The sequence below is a fragment of the Macaca nemestrina genome, chromosome 20 (assembly GCF_043159975.1).
Source record: "Macaca nemestrina isolate mMacNem1 chromosome 20, mMacNem.hap1, whole genome shotgun sequence".
NCBI lineage: Eukaryota > Metazoa > Chordata > Mammalia > Primates > Cercopithecidae > Macaca > Macaca nemestrina.
Window position 1 is genome coordinate 18,210,905 of NC_092144.1, and position 19,472 is coordinate 18,230,376.

General features: G+C 57.8%; 1 protein-coding gene across 1 annotated transcript; it reads right to left on the reverse strand.

The window, feature by feature from the left end:
• Positions 1-194: 194 nt before the first annotated feature.
• LOC105485105 (COPI coat complex subunit epsilon) lies at positions 195-19,287 on the reverse strand. The gene is made up of 10 exons (XM_011747332.2): positions 19,016-19,287; positions 13,715-13,777; positions 11,390-11,490; positions 7,709-7,861; positions 6,328-6,381; positions 5,561-5,642; positions 3,744-3,899; positions 1,058-1,126; positions 552-626; positions 195-405 (listed from the first exon to the last, which is right to left on the reverse strand). The coding sequence occupies exons 1-10, from the start codon at positions 19,139-19,141 to the stop codon at positions 358-360; spliced, it is 927 nt and encodes a 308-aa protein (XP_011745634.2). The 5' UTR covers positions 19,142-19,287; the 3' UTR covers positions 195-357.
• Between the last annotated feature and the right edge of the window lie 185 nt (positions 19,288-19,472).

The window sequence follows — 19,472 nt, forward strand, 5'->3', positions numbered from 1 at the left end:
TGTGGGGACAGGGCTGTGCTGCCTCTGGCTTGGCAGGAGCAGGTTGTGGCTGTGTGAGGGGCGGGGTGGGGGTCTGCACAGCTGCTGCTCGTCACAGACCCTGGTCTCCGGGAACAGCCCTGGGGGCCAGTGCCCCGGGACTCTCCCTGAGCGTCAGCCCCCACACCCCCCAGCAAAGTGGCCAGAGCACATCCTCAGGTGGGAACACGCTGGCGTTGAGATATTTATTCACAGATGGGAGTGCTGGGGGCGGGCTCCTGCCCCCAGAGGGGATGTGGGGTGTGTGCCAGGCGGGGAGGGCTGCAGGGCTCCTGGCCTCTGTCCTGGCTTCGTGGTCCTGACAGCTCTGGGCCAGCCTCAGGCGCTGGGAGCGTACTGTAGCACCAGCCTGTCAAAGTCGTTCTCCTTCAGCAAGACACATGGCGACACGGGGTGGGGGCGGGGTGTGGGGAGACGGGTGGAGGGAGAGAGAGAGGGCACATGTGAGCCCAGGCTGAGCTCCAGGCGCCCTCTGGCCTGGCTCTCAGGGACAGGCCACCCCTGCCACTCACCTTGGCCTGGTACTCCTTGATGAAGGGATGGGACCTGTGGGCGTCCTTCAGCTGGGACAGGTATCGGTTTGTCACCTGCAGGGGAGGCAGGAAGGCAGGTGAGTCGAACATGGGGACCCCACGGTGGCTCTGACCTGCAGCACGGGGTGGATGGGGGTGAGAGCCACAATACCCCAGGGGGGTCCTCATCCTGCCTTGGGACTGGGCTGATCTCAGAGAACCTTCAGGGTGGGGGTGGAGGGATGGGTCGGCCCCTGACAAGGCGCTGGCACGGAGCTGGCCTCTGTACGTGGTAGGGAATGTACCATGGGTTCAGGGGAGCAGGTTGGGCAGGGCCCCAGGTGAGGATGGGTTGAGGGGGCGCAGGGTTTGTGAGGGAGGCAGGCTGTGGTGGGCACACTGTGTGCAGAGCTTTCCCAGAAGCCTAGGGATTAGGGCCTGGATCCCAGGATGGGGTCCCAGGGTCGGGATATTAGGGTTGGCCTGGAGCCCTGGGGGCCACTTACCTCAGGGGGTTTGCCCAGGTGCTGGGACAGGACAATGAGGTTGACCAGTGTCTCCGGGTAGCCACTGTCCTGGAGACACAGGCAGACACAGGCAGGCAGGGTCAGCCACTCCAGCCCCCATGCCTGCCCGTCACCCCCACCTTGGGCAGGACCACACAAGGTCACCTCCTCAGAAGTGGGGTGGGATCGACACTGCCAGAGTCCCCCTGCCCACTGCTCTGCAAGGTGATCTCGGATGATACGGTGCCAAGGGGCCAGCCACCTCACTGAGCCTCAGTTTCCCCATCTGTGGTCCAGCCTGGGGCGTGACCCCTCGTTTGTAGAGGGAAGGGTATATTTGTCTCATACATCTCAAAGCAATGGGGCCCAGGCCCAGATGGCCTCAACTCCTCCTGCACAATGAACCCTGAGGCCATGGGCGGACCTGCCACGCCTCTGGCTCCCAAGGAGCCTTGAAGGAAACCTCGGCAGGGGACACTGCCTGACCCACTCACTCTAGGCTCCCGGCACACAGGAGCCTACGAAACAGCTAGGCCAGGAGACCCAGCCAGAGCCCCGGTGTCTGCTTGGAGCACAGATGCACCAGCCAGGATGGGCCCAGAGCCCAGCCTGCCCACAGCGGCCGATGGCAGGGCACCTTTTTGGAGAGCGAACTTTTCTGAGCCTCAGTCTCCACCACGAAGGGGGACACCAGCTTGTGCTCACAGGAGCAGCCATGAGTTGGCTCCAAAGGTAAGTGGGGGGACCTGAGTGCCTCCCAAAACTCAGCAAGAATGCAGGGTAACCACAGCCACAGGGAGGCCACCAGGGCCAACGGGCACGGACAGCCAGTCCCAGGTGGTGTTTCAGCAGACAAGGACAGAAGGGAGTCATCTAACTGGTGAGTCACGGAATGCGTCACCTGAGAGGTGTAACAAAAGCCCCCAGAGGATGTGGCCATGAACACAGAACACGCATCCAAGTGTTCTCAGGTGGCAGTGAGGGGCAGGGTGGTGGAGGAAGGCGCCAGTCTCGCCCCTGGGGCAGCGAGGGCCACACAGCCTGTCTGAGATGCTGAGTTCCTGACCAGCCCTGACTGCTCAGAGCTAAAGATGGACGCTGCCCAGGAGGAGCAGCACCCAGCCTGGGATGGGGCCAGCCTGACACCCCTTGGCCTGCCCTGCTCTGCAAACAACTTTCTGATAACTCAGCCCCTGGAAAGTCAGACAGGGAGGAGGGCTTCACCAGTGTTTGTCAGTAGATTAAAACTGTTTCTCAGCCAGGCACAGTGGCACACGTCTATCATCCCAGCACTTTAGGAGGCCAAGGAGGGTAAGAATTGCTTGAGCCCAGGAGTTCAAGATTAACCTGCACAACACAGTGAGACCCCATTTCTAACAAAAAATACAACAATTAGCCATGTGTGGTGGCATACCCTGTTTCAAAAAACAAACAAATAAAACCCAAAATCCGTTTCACCAAAATGGAAAAAGCTTTGATGTCCTTTTTGATTATAAAAATAATAACCCAGGCCGGGCGCGGTGGCTCACGCCTGTAATCCCAGCACTTTGGGAGGCCGAGGTGGGCGGATCATGAGGTCAGGAGATTGACACCATCCTGGTTAACACAGTGAAACCCCGTCTCTACTAAAAACACAAAAAATTAGCTGGGTGTGGTGGCGGGCGCCTGTAGTCCCAGCTACTCAGGAGGCTGAGGCAGGAGAATGGTATCAACCCGGGAGGCAGAGCTTGCAGTGAGCTGAGATTGCGCCACTGCACTCCAGCCGGGGCACAGAACAAGACTCCATCTCAAAAAAAAAAAAAAAAAAAAAAAAAGAAATTAAAAAAAAGAAAAAAATCCGCTGGGCATGGTGGCTCACACCTGTAATTCTAGTGCTTTGGGAGGCCAGGAGTTCAAGAACAACCTGGGCAACACAGCAAGAACAACCCCGTCTTTACAAAAAATAGTATTTTTTTTTAAATTTAAAATAACATAAACTCTTCATAAAGACTGCAGATGGTCAGGCATGGTGGCTCACGCCTATAATTCCAGCACTTTGGGAGGTTGAGGCAGGTGAATCACCTGAGGTCAGGAGTTTGAAACGAGCCTGACCAACATGGCAAAACCCCATCTCTACTAAAAATACAAAAATGAGCTGGGCATGGTGGCAAGCGCCTATAATTCCAGCTACTCGGGAGGCTGAGACAAAAGAATCGCTTGAACCCAGGAGGCAGAGGTTGCAGTGAGCTGAGATCACACTACTGCACTCCAGCCTGGGTGACAAAACGAGACGCCATCTCAAAAAAAGAAAAGAAAAGACTGCAGACATCAGACAGGAGATGACTGCAGCCACCCTGGGCTCCTGGCCACAGCACGCTGTCCCCTAAATAAGGACTGGGAGTGTCTCTCCAATACTGAATATGTACTCAGGTGAGGGGTCCCACATGCAGGGCCAGGCAGCTGAGGTGACAGACCACTGAGGCCCAGGCTGCCCAGATGCCCCATTTCTGTGAGGCCGGAATCTGGGTTTCTTTGCAGGTGCGATCCCTGCTTTGTGGATCTCGCTGCTGACTGGGCCTCAGAAGCCCTGTGGGGCCACACGCACACGCAGGGCATCTCTGCTACACTTGTTTCTGTTTGCCCTGACCCCGCCCTCCGGCCTCCTGGCCTTCCCTCCGTTCCCACTTTGGGACAGCCTTGTGCCTACCTTGTCTAGCGCCTCCTGTAGCAGGCCCTCAGCGGCCTCCCAGCGGCCCTGGGCCATATGGCAGGCCGCCTGCCCATTGAGCAGCAGCAGGGTGGGCGAGCACTTGTCAGCCATCTCCTGGAAGATGTAGTAGGCATCCTGCAGCTTCTCACCGCCCTGCAGGGAGGGTCCCACATCATCATCTGTGCCGCGGCCGCCAGGCCCTTCCACCGTCAGCCCCCTCCCCCAGAGGGGGCTCTGCACTACACAGACACAAATCTGGTATGCCCGGTTCAAGGCACAGCCACTCCACCATGGGGACCACTCATAACCTGTACTCTGCTGACGGGGCCTAAAGACTCGCGGCCGCCTCCTGCCTCACCTCCTACCCGGCTCCCGGTGCGCTGGGTACACAGAGGTGGAATTTAGGGCTTCCAGGGCACGGGGGCACAGGTGGCTGGGCCAGGGTCTGAGTGGGGACCACTGGGTCACCAGGCACATCGGAGGAGGATGAGTCAGCTCTGTGACCAGCAACTCTGACCTGCCCGCTTGCTCAGGACTGTGGGATACTTGCAGGGGGAGCCTGAGGTCAAGGCAGGCTGTGAAAACAGTTCAAACTACCCGAGAGGGCTGCCGAGGCCTGTCCCACCACACTGGATGGCCACTGGAAGTCCATCTGGGTGAGGCTCCAGCCCCGTGGTGGGCAGGGACGGGGAGCACATTTCTTCCCCCCAGAGTTTTGCTCTTGTCACCCAGGCCAGAGTGCAATGGCACAATCTCGGCTCACCGCAACCTCCACCTCCCAGGTTCAAGCGATTCTCCTGCTTCAGCCTCCCAAGTAGCTGGGTTTACAGGTGGGTGCCACCATGCCCGGCTAATTTTGTATTTTTAGTAGAGATGGGGTTTCTCCATGTTGGTCAGGCTGGTCTCGAACCCCTGACCTCACATGATCCACCCACCTCAGCCTCCCAAAGTGCTGGTATTACAGGCGTGAGCCACTGTGCCCAGCCAGGAAGTGTATTTTAACAGGCCTGCACGAGGCCGGGCGCGGTGGCTCAAGCCTGTAATCCCAGCACTTTGGGAGGCCGAGACGGGCGGATCACAAGGTCAGGAGATCGAGACCATCCTGGCTAACCCGGTGAAACCCCGTCTCTACTAAAAAATACAAAAAACTAGCCAGGCGAGGTGGCGGGCGCCTGTAGTCCCAGCTACTCGGGAGGCTGAGGCAGGAGAATGGCGTGAACCCGGGAGGCGGAGCTTGCAGTGAGCTGAGATCCGGCCACTGCACTCCAGCCTGGGCGGCAGAGCGAGACTATGTCTCAAAAAAAAAAAAAAAAAAAAAAAAAAAAAAACAGGCCTGCACAAAAGAATGGCTCAGAAGAGGGCCAAGTCCCAGAAACCAGGAGGGGGGTGTTGCCAGGCAGAGGTGCCCAGGCCTGGGAGCTGAGGACATCTCCACCGCTGCTATGGGAACACTGAACCCTGTCCCTGGCTGGGGACCAGGACCCTGGAGAGCAAAGCTGAGTCGCAGAAAACCCCAGGAAGCCCTGGGGGGAGGGGCTGCCAGGCCAACCCAGACCCTCGAGTCCCCCTGCGCCTCAGGCTCAGGAACCCCTGTCCCCGTCCCCACCATCGCTCTGCCTCTGGCCAAGCCGCTTGGCTGTGAGAAGCCCAGAATGGAGTGAAGGCTGAGAGTTGTGCCAGGCTGGCAGGGGGCCATGGCCTGATCCTGGAGCCCCACTGGAGTGGCCGGCAGCCTGGGCACAGGTGGGGGTGCCCACAGACCCTACTCAGCCAGGTGCCCGCAATGCCCGCCTGCCTCGTGGCCCAGGACTCACCGTGGCCAGGCTGACCCAGGCGGTGGCGAGCTGGGTGAGGGTGGCATCCTCGTCCAGGTCCTGCATTCTCTTCAGTTCCTTCCTGGGGTGGGGACAGAGGACGGAGGGTCTGAGCGGCCGAGAGCCCTGGCCTGGCTATCCCTGCCTTGTTCCCACTTGGGGCCCGCCAGAGCCCGGGGATGGCCCCCACTACGTGCTCCCCTGCGTGCTCATACCCCACGACGAAGTGCCCGAGCTGCCCTGCCCGCCCCACCACGTGAAGGCCCCGGGAAGGCGGGACTGGAGCCAGCTACGGACCCCCGAGGTGGCTGGCACAAGGTAGGGCTCGGGAGAGACTCGCTCCACGGAAGATGGAACCCAGGGAAGGGCGACGGAGCTACAGCATGAACAACTCTGAGGCAAGGGCTTTGGAAACGGCAGCAGGGGAGTCCTGGACCACCAGCCATGGCCTCCGACCTGGTGACACCACGTGCAGGCCCCACCAGCCCCATGGCACAGTTACAAGCTGGCCCAGCGACATGTTCCTCCGGGCACGACCTCCACTCCCTCCATAAAGCCCACTCTCACCCTGTGGGACAGGCCCACCACTACTGCAGAGAGAGAAACTGAGGCACAGACAGCCATGGCCCTCCTCCCTGGCAACATACTGCAAGGAAGGGCTGAGTGACGGCAAGTCACCCCCACGGAAAGGAATAACGAGTAATGACAGCACCACAGACGCTCTGGGCCATGGCTCAGTATGGGTACAGAGGAGTGGGAGGGCTCACCGGGCGAGATCCAGGCGGTCCAGCTTCAGCAGGATCTGCACTGTCATGGCCATGCTGCAGGACAAGGCGGGGGACGGTCAGCGGATGGCCACAGACACGCTGCATGGCCACTGCACACCCAGGGCTCACTCTGTGTGTCTGGGATGTTCTTAAGTCCTGTACTTAGGACCACCAGCCCCACCCAGCAGAGGGGGACACCCTCACTCCCACATTTCACCGCTCAGCTCAATCGGGCCTGGAAAGCTCGGGGGGGGTCCCCACGTTGGGGTTCCAGGCCCCAGCCCACTCACTGCCCATCTGGAGAAGCAGCCTCCATGGGCTGTGCTTGCAAACAAGGGCCCTGCCCGGACTCATCAACACCCTGGAGACGGTCAGTGCTCAGGAACAAGGCCCTAGAGGAGGGCCACACCTGCCCCTGCACCTGTACCTGCAGCAGAGCCCTGGGGCCACCCACTCTCTGCAGGTCCCCTCATCCCTCTGGGCCCCAGGCGGCTGTGACCACCAATGACTTGTGAGACCTCTTGTTCTCGGTGCCAACGGGAGCCAGCACCTGGACCAGCACTGAGTCAGCCGGCTTGCTGGCAGCGTGACATCCCTGTTTCTTTTCTTTTTGTGTGTGTGAGACAGGGTCTGGCTCTGCTGCCCAGGCTGGAGTGCAGTGGCGCCATCACGGCTCACTGCAGCCTCCACCGCCCGGGCTCAAAGGATATTCCCGCTTCCGCCTCCCGAGTAGCTGGAACCACAGGTGCATGTCATCATGCCTGGCTGCCACCCGCAATTCTAAGCCCTCCGTGGACGGAGGTGGGATGGGAGCAGATCCACAGCGACCATGAAATGCCCAGCTTGCAACTCATAGTGGACAGCAGGCACTCCAGCAACAGCTCACGGGGAAGAACTGACACACTTTCTGTGACCAGTACCCTGGACGTGGCCTGGAGTCACATCTTGGGGTGGAGGGGAGCACCGACCTTGCTGTGCAGGGCTCCAGCACCCCAGCCCCAGAGGGCCCTGGAGGAGGGCCGGTGTGGGGGGCCCAGGGAGGCCTGAGAGACTGGGCCCAGGGCCGAGACACAGAAGGCTTCGTGGGGGGTGGGGACGCAGAAACCAAGCACAGACAAAGCCGCTTTCTGCTCTGCCCTTGGGAACAGAGGGTTTGCAGCCTGGGCACCGTGTCCTTGGAGCCGCAGCCTGGCGCACAGATGGGAGTGCCTCCCACACTGGGCAGGGGAGCTGGAGCCTGGACAGCAGGCCAGGACCTCATTTCAGCACCACCGCATTCTCTCCTCCCATGACGGCGGCCAGCGAGGCCGTGCACAGCCTGGAGATGTGGCAGGGGGCACCTGCCTCCCTGGGCCGGCCCCAGAGCAGGGTGGCCACTCACCACTCCAGGCTGTCCCCCTGGTGCAGCGCACGCAGGGCGGCGTCCGGGTTCTGGTCGTGGAGATAGACAGAGGCAGCCATGAGCAGGAAGGTAGTGTTGCTCACGTCCACGCTCCTGCTCATCTCTCGGTCCAGCTCGGCCACGATGCTGTCCCTGGAAGACACAGATGCTCAGGACCCACAGCTGGGGCGGCCCCTGTGGGACCTCAGAGGGTCCCCTTCCTTGGGAGCAGACAGGCTCAGAGAGGGTGAGCCAGGCACTGGGGGTGCAGAGCAGCAGCAGAACCCGAGCATCGAGCTGTCCCAACATGTCCTTCCTCCGTTCCTATGAAGCAGCCCTCATGTTGGGCCAGGCAAGGACCCCGAGGCTGGGAGATGTGGGGTGGGGCACCCCAAGAGGACATGAGGAGGCACCACCAGTCTCACACCAACCTCACCCACCTTCCTGAGGAGGCTGGTGGGCCCAGCTGGGACTCCTGACCCTAACCCATCAGCCCTGTGGGCTTCAAGGCCACATCTTCTAGCAGGAGGTTGGCCTGGGTGCCGAGGGGCCGTGCAGAAGGATGGGAGCCCTGGGGCACCCCCACTGCCAGGGCGGCTGCCCTCAGTCCCTGAGAGCCCAGGGTGCTGGCTACACCCTGAAGATGGCTAGCGTGCTGCGGGCCAGGGCCAGGCTTGAGCCCAGGAGAGGCTGAGGACCAGCTCAGCTATAAGGCCACAGGTCACCCATGCCTCCATGTCCCTAACAGGACCCAGACCCTCCATTCCCCATGGCTACTGAGCAGCTAACAAGAGACGGCAGGGGAGGGAGCCCCCCTAGACCAAAGCTGGTGTTCTTCTGGGTCCACACGCGGCTCTGTGACCCCATAAGCATCCACGCACGTCTGGGGGCTGTCTGCCCAGGGCCTGTGTCTGAGGTGTCACTGAGGGCATGGCATGTCTCATACCAACCAGGCTCCACCGAGGGCTCGCCACGGTGCCATGCCCGATGGACAAGTGACTTCAGGTCTGAGTCTGTTTCCCCGTGCTGAGGGACCATGTTACAGGGATCACGCAGGGGACGAGCAAGGAGCTCCCAAGACCACCTTACAAAGCTTCCTGAAGCTCCAGCACACAAGGGTGCGTAAACGCTGCCAGCTGTTGTGGCGCTGGTACTGTAATGTTGTCATCCTAAGGTGTTACAGTTACCAATGGGGCCAGGCACTGTGGCTCACACCTGTAACCCCAGTGCTTTGGGAGGCCGAGGCAGGAGGATCGCGTAAGCCCAGCAGTTCAAGACCACCCTGGGCAACCTAGTAGGACCCCTTTTTCTACAAAAAAGTAAAAAAGTCAGCTGGGCCTGGTGGCGCCTGTAGTCCCAACTACTTGGGAGGCTGAGGCAGGAGGATGGCTCCAGCCCGGGAGGTTGAAGCTGCAGTGAGCTGTGGTCGCATCTCTGCACTCCAGCCTGGGTGACAGAGGGAGACCATCTCAAAAACAAACAACAGCCACAAAACCAATTACTAGGGGGATCGCTTGAGCCCAGGAGTTTGAGACCAGCCTGGGCAACATGGCAAAACCCCGTCTCTAAATAAAATACATATTAGCCAGGCATGGTGATATGTGCCTACAGTGCCAGGTACTCGGGAGGCTGAGGTGGGAGGATCATGTGAGCCTGGGAGATCACGGCTGCAGTGAGCCAAGATTGTGCCACTGTATGCCAGGCTGAGCGACAGAGCAAGACCCTATCTCGAGAAAAGAAAACAAAATCAAAACCAAAACCAATTACTGATGGATGCTCCTCGTCCCGGGGGAGTCCTGCCGGTGAGGTAGCGGCTGTGCAGCCAGATGGACGCACCACAAGCCCCTGCCTGGACCGCCTGCTCTCCGGGGCAGCTTTTCTGTGATGCTCACAGCGGCTGCTGCTCCTCGGGGACCCAGGGTTCCCCGCCTTCACTCCAGCTGGTGAAGTGTAGGGTGGGAGAAACAGTGGCCCCGGGAGGTCGCCCGTCCGAATGTCCTGGAGCTGCTGTGGCAAAGCACCACAACCCGGGTGGTTAAGGACAACAGGGCTTCATTCCTCACAGCTCTGGAGGCCACAAGTCTGAAGTCAAGGTGGCGGCAGGGCTGGCTCCAACTGGAGGCTGGAGGGCAAGGCTGTCCGGGCCTCTCTCCCAGCTCTGGTGGCTGCCGGCCATTCGTGGCACTCCTTGGCTTAACATGTCACCCTAGTCTGTCTCTGTTGTCACATGGGCTTAACTCAGTGGGGCCTCTGTCTTCTCCTTTTATTTTTTTTTCAGACAGTCTCCCTCTGTCACCCAGGCTGGAGTGCACTGGTGCGATCTCGGCACCACTGCAACCTCCGCCTCCCGGGTTCAAGCGATTCTTCTGCCTCAGCCTCCTAAGTGGCTGGAATCACAGACACCACATCCTGTTAATTCTGTATTTTTAGTAGAAATGGGGTTTCACCACGTTGGCCAGGCTGGTCTCGAAAACTCCTGACCTCAGGTGATCTGCCCACCTCAGCCTCCCAAAGTGCTGGGATTACAAGTGCGAGCCACTGCACCCGGCCCTCCTTTTATCTCTTAAAAGGACACAAGTCCTTGGCTTTGGGGCCCACCCTAAATCCAGCATGTCTTCATCTCCTTATCTCTTAATTTGATCGGGAAAGACCCTTTTCCCAAATATCACATTCACAAGCATGTGGGATAGGATATGGACATACCTTTTGGTGGACACCATTCACCCCACTATGCTGCCTCTGCACTGGAGTCAGCTCCCAGGAACCCCAGGTTTCCTTGGGTGAAGGGAGGTGGTAGTTGGGGCACTGCCTCCGTGGGCCAAGGAAGAGCAGGATCACAGCAGAGTCTCCCCATGCCAGACCCTCACTCCGACCCCACAGCAGGAGGGGGCAAGGTTCCTGGGTCCCCACAGCCCAGCCTCCTCTCCCCTTGGCTGCCGCCCATGGGTGTTTGACAGATGCTGGCCTGTGGCTCAGGGGCAGGACAGGCGTGGCCTCACCCGCCCTCCACTTGAGCTCCAGGGGAGACACTGGCAGGTTGTAGTCCCCGACTAGCTGGGACTAGAAAACTGACTGGATTTGGGAGGCTGATGCAGGAGTTCGAGACCACCCTGGGCAACATGGTGAAACCCAGTCTCTGCTAAAATACAAAAAGTAGTCAGGCATGGTGGCGCGTTCCTGTAGTCCCAGCTACTCAGGAGACTGAGGCACAAGAATCACTTGAACCCGGGAGGTGGAGCTTGCAGTGAGCCGAGATCACGCCACTGCACTCCAGCCTGACAGAGTGAGACTCCGTCTCAATAGATAGATACATAAATAAATAAGAAAACTGATGGCAGGGCCCTGCCCCCGCCGCACCCTGGGCCATCTTGGGGCTCTGGGTGGTGCAGAGGGCTGTTCGGTAATTGGTATTTTTAGTTCTAGGTTGAGAGAGTGCCTTGTGGTCCATGAGGGCATGTGTACACACAGCACTGTCTCTGACCCTCCCCTTTGAAGCAGGATCCATCATCAGCCCCCACTGCTGTGCAGGTGAGGGAAACTGAGGCACAAAGCAGCAGGGTAGCAGAGGGGAGAGGTGCCTAATCTGAGGGATGCTGTGCGCTGCACGCCACGCCCCCGCCCACCCAGGTTCATAACCGACAAGCCCTGCGCCCCAGGCCGACCCATCCTCCGGGGCCTCACCTCCGGCTCTCGTGGGCGAGGTAGTCAGCGAACATGCGCACGGCCTGGAGCTCGGGGGCCGAGGAGGGCTTGATCTCGTCCAGGACCACGCCGAACTTCCTCTGCAATAGGGACGAGGCGTCAGCTGCACCCGTCCGTCCCAGAGGATTTCCACGTCCTCAGCTTGGCAGGCAGAGCCCCAGACAGGAAGCCCCTGCCCCACCAGGGACCCCTCAGCCCAGCAAGGGCCACCCTCACTGCAGTACACTGTGGAGGTGGGCATGGCGTCACCTGTCATGAGCAGCCAGGTGTGCCCTCATCTGCAGGGCCACACTGCCCATGCCTTGAGCTGGGGACCCTGGCAGGTTACTGTCTGTCTCCCAGCAGCTGTCCATCTCTGGTGATGAGGGGAAGGAGGGGACAGGCATGTCACCCAGGAACAGGGCAGCAGCAGTTATGGGGGTTGTGGCATGCACTTCTATAGAGTAGGACATGCCCCCCAGCCAGCCCTGCCCCACCTACTGGCCCTCCCGAGGACACCCAGACTGATACCACTGTCACATCTGCAGCCGGGGACCCATCCTTCACTGTGTTCCCTCCTAGATGGTTCCCCATTCTTATTGTTTTAGAGACAAGATCTTGCTCTGTTGTCCAGGCTGGAGTGCAATGGCGTGATCACGGCTCACTGTAGTCTTGACCTCCTGAGCTCAAGTGATCCTCCTGCCACAGCCTCCTGAGTAGCAGGGACTCCAGGCACATGCCACCATGCCTGGCTTATTTTTAAATTTTTTCTGTAGAGATGGAGGTCTCACCATGTTGCCCAGGCTGGTCTTGAACTCCTGGCTTCAAGCAATCCTCCCACCTCAGCCTCCCAAAGTTCTGGGATTACAGTTGTAAGCCACTGTGCCTGGCTCCTACCAATTATTTTAGGAAAAAAAATTGGCGAGGTGCAGTGGCTCATGCCTGTAATCCCAACACTTTGGGAGGCTGAGGCAGGCGGATCACGAGGTCAGGAGTTCGAGACCACCCTAGCTAATATGGTGAAATTGCGTGTCTATTAAAAATATAAAAATTAGCTAGGCGTGGTGGCTCAAGCCTGTAATCCCAGCACTTTGGGAGGCCGAGACGGGCGGATCACGAGGTCAGGAGATCGAGATCATCCTGGCTAACCCCGTGAAACCCCGTCTCTACTAAAAAAAATACAAAAAACTAGCCAGGCGAGGTGGCGGGCGCCTGCAGTCCCAGCTACTCGGGAGGCTGAGGCAGGAGAATGGCTTAAACCCGGGAGGCGGAGCTTGCAGTGAGCTGAGATCTGGCCACTGCACTCCAGCCTGGGTGACAGAGCGAGATTCCGTCTCAAAAAAAAACAACAACAACAAACAAACAAACAAAAATATACATACATATATATATAAAAAATTGGCCAGGCACGGTGGCTCACGCCTGTAATCCCAGCACTTTGGGAGGCCGAAGCATGTGTATCACAAGGTCAGGAGATCGAGACCATCCTGGCTAACATGGTGAGACACTGTCTCTACTAAAAATACAAAAAATTAGCCAGGCATGGTGGCAGGCGCCTGTGGTCCCAGCTACTCGGGAGGCTGAGGCAGGAGAATGGCGTGAACCCGGGAGGCGGAGCTTGCAGTAAGCTGAGATTGAGCCACTGCACTCCAGCCTGGGCGACAGAGCAAGACTCCATCTCAAAAAAACAAAACAAAACAAAAATACAAAAAAATTAGCCAGGTGTGGTGGCAGGCACCTGTGGTCCCAGCTACTCTGGAGGCTGAGGCAGGAGAATGGTGTGAACCCGGGAGGTGGAGCTTGCAGTGAGCCGAGATCTTGCCGCTGCACTCCAGCCTGGGCAACAGAGCGAGACTCCGTCTCAAAAAAAAAAAAAAAATATATATATATATATATACACACACACACACACACACACACACACCCATACACCCCCCCACACACACACATAAATATAAATTAGCCAGGTGTGGTGGCACGCGCCTATAGTCCCAGCTACTCCGGAAGCTGAGGCAGGAGAATCAGTTGAACCCAGGAGGCGGTTGCAGTGAGCTGAGATCGAGTACGACAGAGCAAGACTCCGTCTCAAAAAACATAAAAATCAAGAAACTGTGACCCAGGCCCCCCGGCCTGGCAGTCTCGGGCCTCCGTGACACAGCCGCCTTCACATGCTGGCTGCGCTGGCTGTTCAGTCACTGGACACTGCAGGCCCGGGTCCCTGCTTTGTTTACTGTCCCCGGCACCCACGCTGTGGTGCCTTCCCGTTCCCAGGTCTACCCTCTACTCTGTTCATCACTCTCGCCCCCCGCCAGGGCCCGCACTCACCTGCGCAAGGTACGCTCTATACAGGAAGACGTCCCTCTCCACGTCTCTCTCCGGGCTTGACAGCTGTGGGAACCAACGTGGGTCAGGACGCACAGTGGGAGGCCCAGCGCAGCCCACACAGGGTGAGCATGACAGACAGGCCCCTGTATGCTGGGGACAGGTGGCTTCTCTGGCAGGGTCGGAGGTCTAAGTCCTAGCCCTGATCCTCCGCAGCCCGAGAGTGGCCTCTGCTGGGGGTACCCTACACGGGCGATGCCTGATCTCATCCCGCGCTGACACCACCCCAGGAAGGAGGATTGCTCCAAGTTCAGCGCCTGCTCCAGCCACACTTAAGAAGCCAGGGTGGTGCCCGCACCTCTAACTTCTCGACATGGGGCCACTGTGGATTGATTCCTGCTTTTGTCTCAAGACATTTTGATCTCAGTGTGGCTACCCCAGTGTGGTGACATCTGTGTCCAGCCCTGGCCAGGGGAGACCCTGGGGATGGCTCTGTACTTGGGCCACACGCCCACAGTCCAGCCACTGCACAGAACTGAGGGGACAAGAGGGAGGTGACCTGTGGCAACATCCATTTAGGGACGATAAGGAAGCTGCCCTTGAGCCCAGGCCAGGCAGGGAGGCTGGAGCCCCTCCTCCAGAACCCAGCTGTGCATGCTGCCCCCGGGCACTGGCTGACTTCCCGGGGTGCCCGTGGCAGGCGGTCACAGTGCAGCTCAGCCCGTGGCCTGAGGGTGCTGGCCCAGGCCCCTGGGGGCTTCAAGAGGAAAGTACAGATGGGAAGGGGCCCAGCCACCTCAGCATCACCACTCCAACAACCTCTCCACAGAGGGGACTGAGAAGGCTCTCAGCAAGAGGGCCTGCCAGCTGTCAAGGCACAGGGTCAAAGGACCCAGTACCCAAACCAGGGGAGTCACTCTGCCCTGTCCTCTGAGGCCGAGAACCACAGATTCCAAGCCACATCTCTTCCTTCTCCCCAGCCTGAGGGAGGAGCGTGAATGTCAAACGTGTCCTCATCCCAGGCCCCCGCAGAACTGGCCCCAGCCTGACTCAGGCTGCCATTGCCAAGAGGCCCCAGCAGCTTCTGCTCAGGCCCTGCTGGCCAGAATGGGTATCTGGCTGTGATTTGGAACAAGATGCCATCTAAATAAATAACTCCTAGAAGAACGTCAAAGGCATGGAGGGTGGAGGCTGCAGAAATCAAGCCCCACCTGCAAATGGGATGGACAGGTGAAAGACGTACCTTCTCGAGCATGTAAAGAAACATATTATAGGCCAGGCACGGTGGCTCATGCCTGTAATCCCAGCACTTTGGGAGGCCGAGGTGGGTGGATCATTTGAGGTCAGGAGTTCCAGACCAGCCTGGCCAACATGGTGAAACCCCGTCTCTACTAAAAATACAAAAATTAGTCGGGTGTGGTGGCGGGCACCTGTAATCCCAGCTACTCAGGAGGCTGAGGTAGGATAATCATTTGAACCCGGGAGGTGGAGGCTGTAGTGAGCCGAGATCACACCATTGCACTCTAGCCTGGGCGACAGAGCAATACTCTGTCTCAATAAAAAATAAGTAACTCTCAGTCAACCTTCTGAGGTGGACATCAGTTAGGTGACCAGCTGAGGGTTGCATGCCACGCTCAGTTAAAAAAGAGACAGGCCAGATGCAGTGGCTCACATCTGTAATCCCAGTGCTTTGGGAGGCCAAAGCAGGAGGACTGCTTGAGCCCAGGAGTTAGAGACCAGCATAGGCAACATAGCGAGACCCTGTGTCTTTTTTTTTTTGAGATGGAGCCTTGCTCTGTCACCCAGGCTGGAGTACAGTGGTGCGGTCTCAGCTCACTGCAACCTCTGCCTCCCGGGTTCAAGATATTCTTCTGCCTCAGCCTCCTGAGTAGCCGGGACTATAGGCACGCACCACCACGCTGGACTAATTTTTGTATTTTTAGTAGAGATGGGGTTTTACCATATTGGCCAGGCCGGTCTTGAACTCCTGACCTTGTGAACCAGCCACCTCGGCCTCCCAAAGTGCTGGGATTACAGGCGTGAGCCACCACGCCCGGTCTGAGACCCTGTGTCTATAAAAAAATGTTAAATATTAGCCAGGTGTGGTAGCGTGCACCTGTAGTCCCAGTGACTTGGGAGGCTCATGAAGGAGGATCGCTTGAACCTAGGAGGTTGAGGCTACAATGGACTATGATCATGCCATTGCACTGCACTCTGGCCTGGTGACAGAGTGAGACCTTGTCTATCTTTAGGGGAAAAAAAAGAGACAGAAGCTGGCTGTTGGGCTTTTCTTTTTTTTTTGAGACAGAGTCTCGCTCTGTCGCCCAGGCTGGAGCACAGTGGCGCAATCTCAGCTCACTGCAACCTGCACCTCCCGGGTTCACACCATTCTTCTGCCTCAGCCTCCTGAGTAGCTGGGATTACAGGCACCTGCCACCACGCCCGGCTAATTTTTTTAGTATTTTTAGTAGAGACGGAATTTCACTGTGTTAGCCAGGATGGTCTCAATCTCCTGACCTCGTGATCTGCCCGCCTCGGCCTCCCAAAGTGCTGGGATTACAGGCGTGAGCCACCACGCTCGGCCAGCTGTTGGGCTTTCAAAGTGAGGACACAGTGGGGCACCATGGGGGGCACCAGGGTGGCCTCAGCCGCCCCTGTGTGAAATGCAATTGCCCAGGAGGCTGTGCGTGCAGAAGTGCTCAGAGGCTGCAGAGTGCACAGGAGAGAGAAGAGTGCCAGGAAGCATAACAACAACAAACGTGCAGACCGTGACCCTCACGTGAGGCTCTGGAACCATTGTGGTTTTCCTTGACTCCCAGGGATGATGCTACCATCAGGTAGCATCGTGTGTCCCCGGGGTGGGAGAGCACTGCTCTTCAACCCCAAGGGCTCACTAGGATCACCTGGGAGCCCAGAAATTAGCAAAGCCAGTAGGCCACCTCCACCAAGGTCACCTGGCTCTAGGATGGTCCCAGCACTGGCCCCAGGTGGCTTAAGATGTGGCCATCGTTGAGGAATCAGAGTACTGTTTGGGAAGGCGGGTGATAGGATGGGGGCCCTGCAGCCAGAAACCCTGGGGGTAGTAACTCCTCCCTTCTGTCCCTGTAGCCAGCGACCTAACCGCACTGGGCCGCCAGCAACTCAAGGCCTATGAGCTGCTTCAATCCCAGCAGCTGGGCAGTGCCTGCCATCTTGTGGGCAACTGGCAAATGTCTGAGAAAGCCAGAAATGTCATGATGGTAGCCTTGTGCTGGGGTCAGTAAAGGGCAAAGACATGCCAGGTGCTCTCCCTGGGGCCACCTCAGGTGGGGCTGAGGTTGCTCGGGCCACTGTCATGAACTACCACAGACCAGATGGCTTAAAAAATGTATTCCTCAAAAATTAGCCAGGTGTAGTGGTGCAAGCCTGTAATCCCACCTACTCGGGAGGCTGAGGCAGGAGAATTGCTTGAACCTGGGAGGCGGAGGTTGTGGTGAGCTGAGATCATGCCACTACACTCCAGCCTGGGCAACAGAGCAAGACTTCATCTCAAAAACAAAAAACAAAAAAGCAAAAAACGAAAATTAGCTGGGCGTGGTAGCGGGCACCTGTAATTCCAGCTACTCAGGAGGCTGAGGCAGGAGAATCGCTTGAACCCGGGAGGCAGAGGATGCAGTGCGCTGAGATTGTGCCACTGCACTCCAGCCTAGGTGACAGAGGGAGTCTCTGTCTCCAAAAAAAAAAAAAAAAAAGGTATTCCTGGCCAGGCACGGTGGCTCACGCCTGTAATCACAGCGCTTTGGGAGGCTGAGGCAGGCGGATCTCAAGGTCAGGAGTTAAGAGACCAGCCTGGCCAACACAGTGAAACCCCATCACTAGTAAAAATACAAAAATTAGCCGGGCATGGTTGCGGGCGCCTGTAGTCCCAGCTACTCTGGAGGCTGAGGCAGGAGAACCGCTTGAACCTGGGAGGCAGAGGTTGTGGTGAGCCAGGATCACGCCACTGCACTTCAGCCTGGGCAACAGAGCAAGACTCCATGTCAAAAACAAAAAACAAAAATTAAACGGGTGTGGTGGTGGGCACCTGTAATCCCAGCTACTTGGGAGAAGAATTGCTTGAACCCAGAAGGAGGAGGATGCAGTGAGCTGTGATTGTGCCACTGCACTCCAGCCTGGGTGACACACAGTGAGATTATGTCGCTTGACCCTGGGAGGCGGAGGTTGCAGTGAGACGAGATCACGCCACTGCACTCCAGCCTGGCGACACGGCTAGACTCCATCTCAAAAAAAATAAAAAAAGAAAGAAGGAAAAAGAACCAAGAAAGACGTATGGGAACAGACACATAACTCTCCCTCCCAGATAAGCACAACAAAGAGACACAGAAGCAATTCAAGCCTCTGATAAACTCTCTTACCCTGAATCCTTAAAAACTCAGTCTGTAAAAGAGTGTGCCTCTGACCCAACTCGGCCAGAAGGCGCCTCTCAGGTTTGTTTTCTCTAAAATAAACCTGTCTTGACTGGCAAGTCACCTTTCGTGTTTCTTTCCTCTTTCTTTAATTCTTACAACTTTGTCACCCAGGCTGGGGTGCCAGTGGCGCGATCTCGGTTCACTGCAACCTCCGCCTCCGGGTTCAAGCAATTCTCCTGTCTCAGCCTCCCGGTAGCTGGGATTACAGGTGCCCGCCACCACGCCCGGCTAATTTTTGTATTTTTGGTACACCCAGGGTTTCTCCATGTTGCCCAAGCTGGTCTCAAACTCCCGGGCGCATGCGATACGGCCGCCTCGGCCTCGCAAAGCGCTGGAATTAAAGGTGTTTGAGCCACTAAGCTGGGAAACTGTGTTATCATTCTGAGTCCAGCGGAATACAGTGCCCGTCCACAAAAGTGCTCAATGAAGGATGAATGAATGAATGGTTAAGCTCTGAGAGAAATAACCAGGATCGGTGGGCAGGGAAACGTCCCTCTCTGAACTCTAGGGTTCTCATCCGTAAAATGAGGATAAACAACAGTCTCCACCTCACGGGAACTGAACGTATGGCTGGACAAAAAACACTTACTGTAACTACAGTGGCATAAACACCTCCCTTACTCAAAACGCCTTCAACGGCGCAGAGCGAGCGCTGTACGAGTGAGCAGTACCGTAAACTGTTACTGCTCTGGGTTCTGTCATGGGACAGTGATTACTCCTCACTGAACTGTGAAGAAGTGCCCAAAAAACGCGAGAAGAAAAGGGAAAGTTTTTAGATGCAGAACACGGCTCGCAGCCACCAGGAAGCGTCCTCCGCCTCCGCCCCCAGCGTCCCCGCGCCCCTGCGCGGCCGCACCTTCACCCGCTGCGCCTCGTTTATGCACTGCTGGTAGCTGCCGATGTAGAAGGCGTTCTTTACGTCGAACAGCTCATCCACCTCCCCGGAGCCGCCGGACGCCGGGCCGGGGGCCGGAGGCGCCATGTCGCTGTCTTCTCACCGGCTCCTCTTCCTGAAAGACACGTCGGCCGGAAGCAAGACACCTTCACGGGCACGCTGGGAAATGTAGTTTACTTTTTCCGAGTGGCGGCGAAATAAGCCAATGGGAAGCTCCACAATGATAAGCAAGGGGGCGGGAGACGTAAGTGCGTCACGCAGGGCATCTCGGGAATGGTAGTGTGTTTCTGCAAGCCAATGGGATCCGGGGAAACATGATAAAGATGCGGTCGAGGCTGGGAATGGGCTGAGGGAGCTGGAGAAGGTGGGACCACGCAGGAGGCAGATCCAATAAACAGGAAGAGTTTTCTCGTGACGT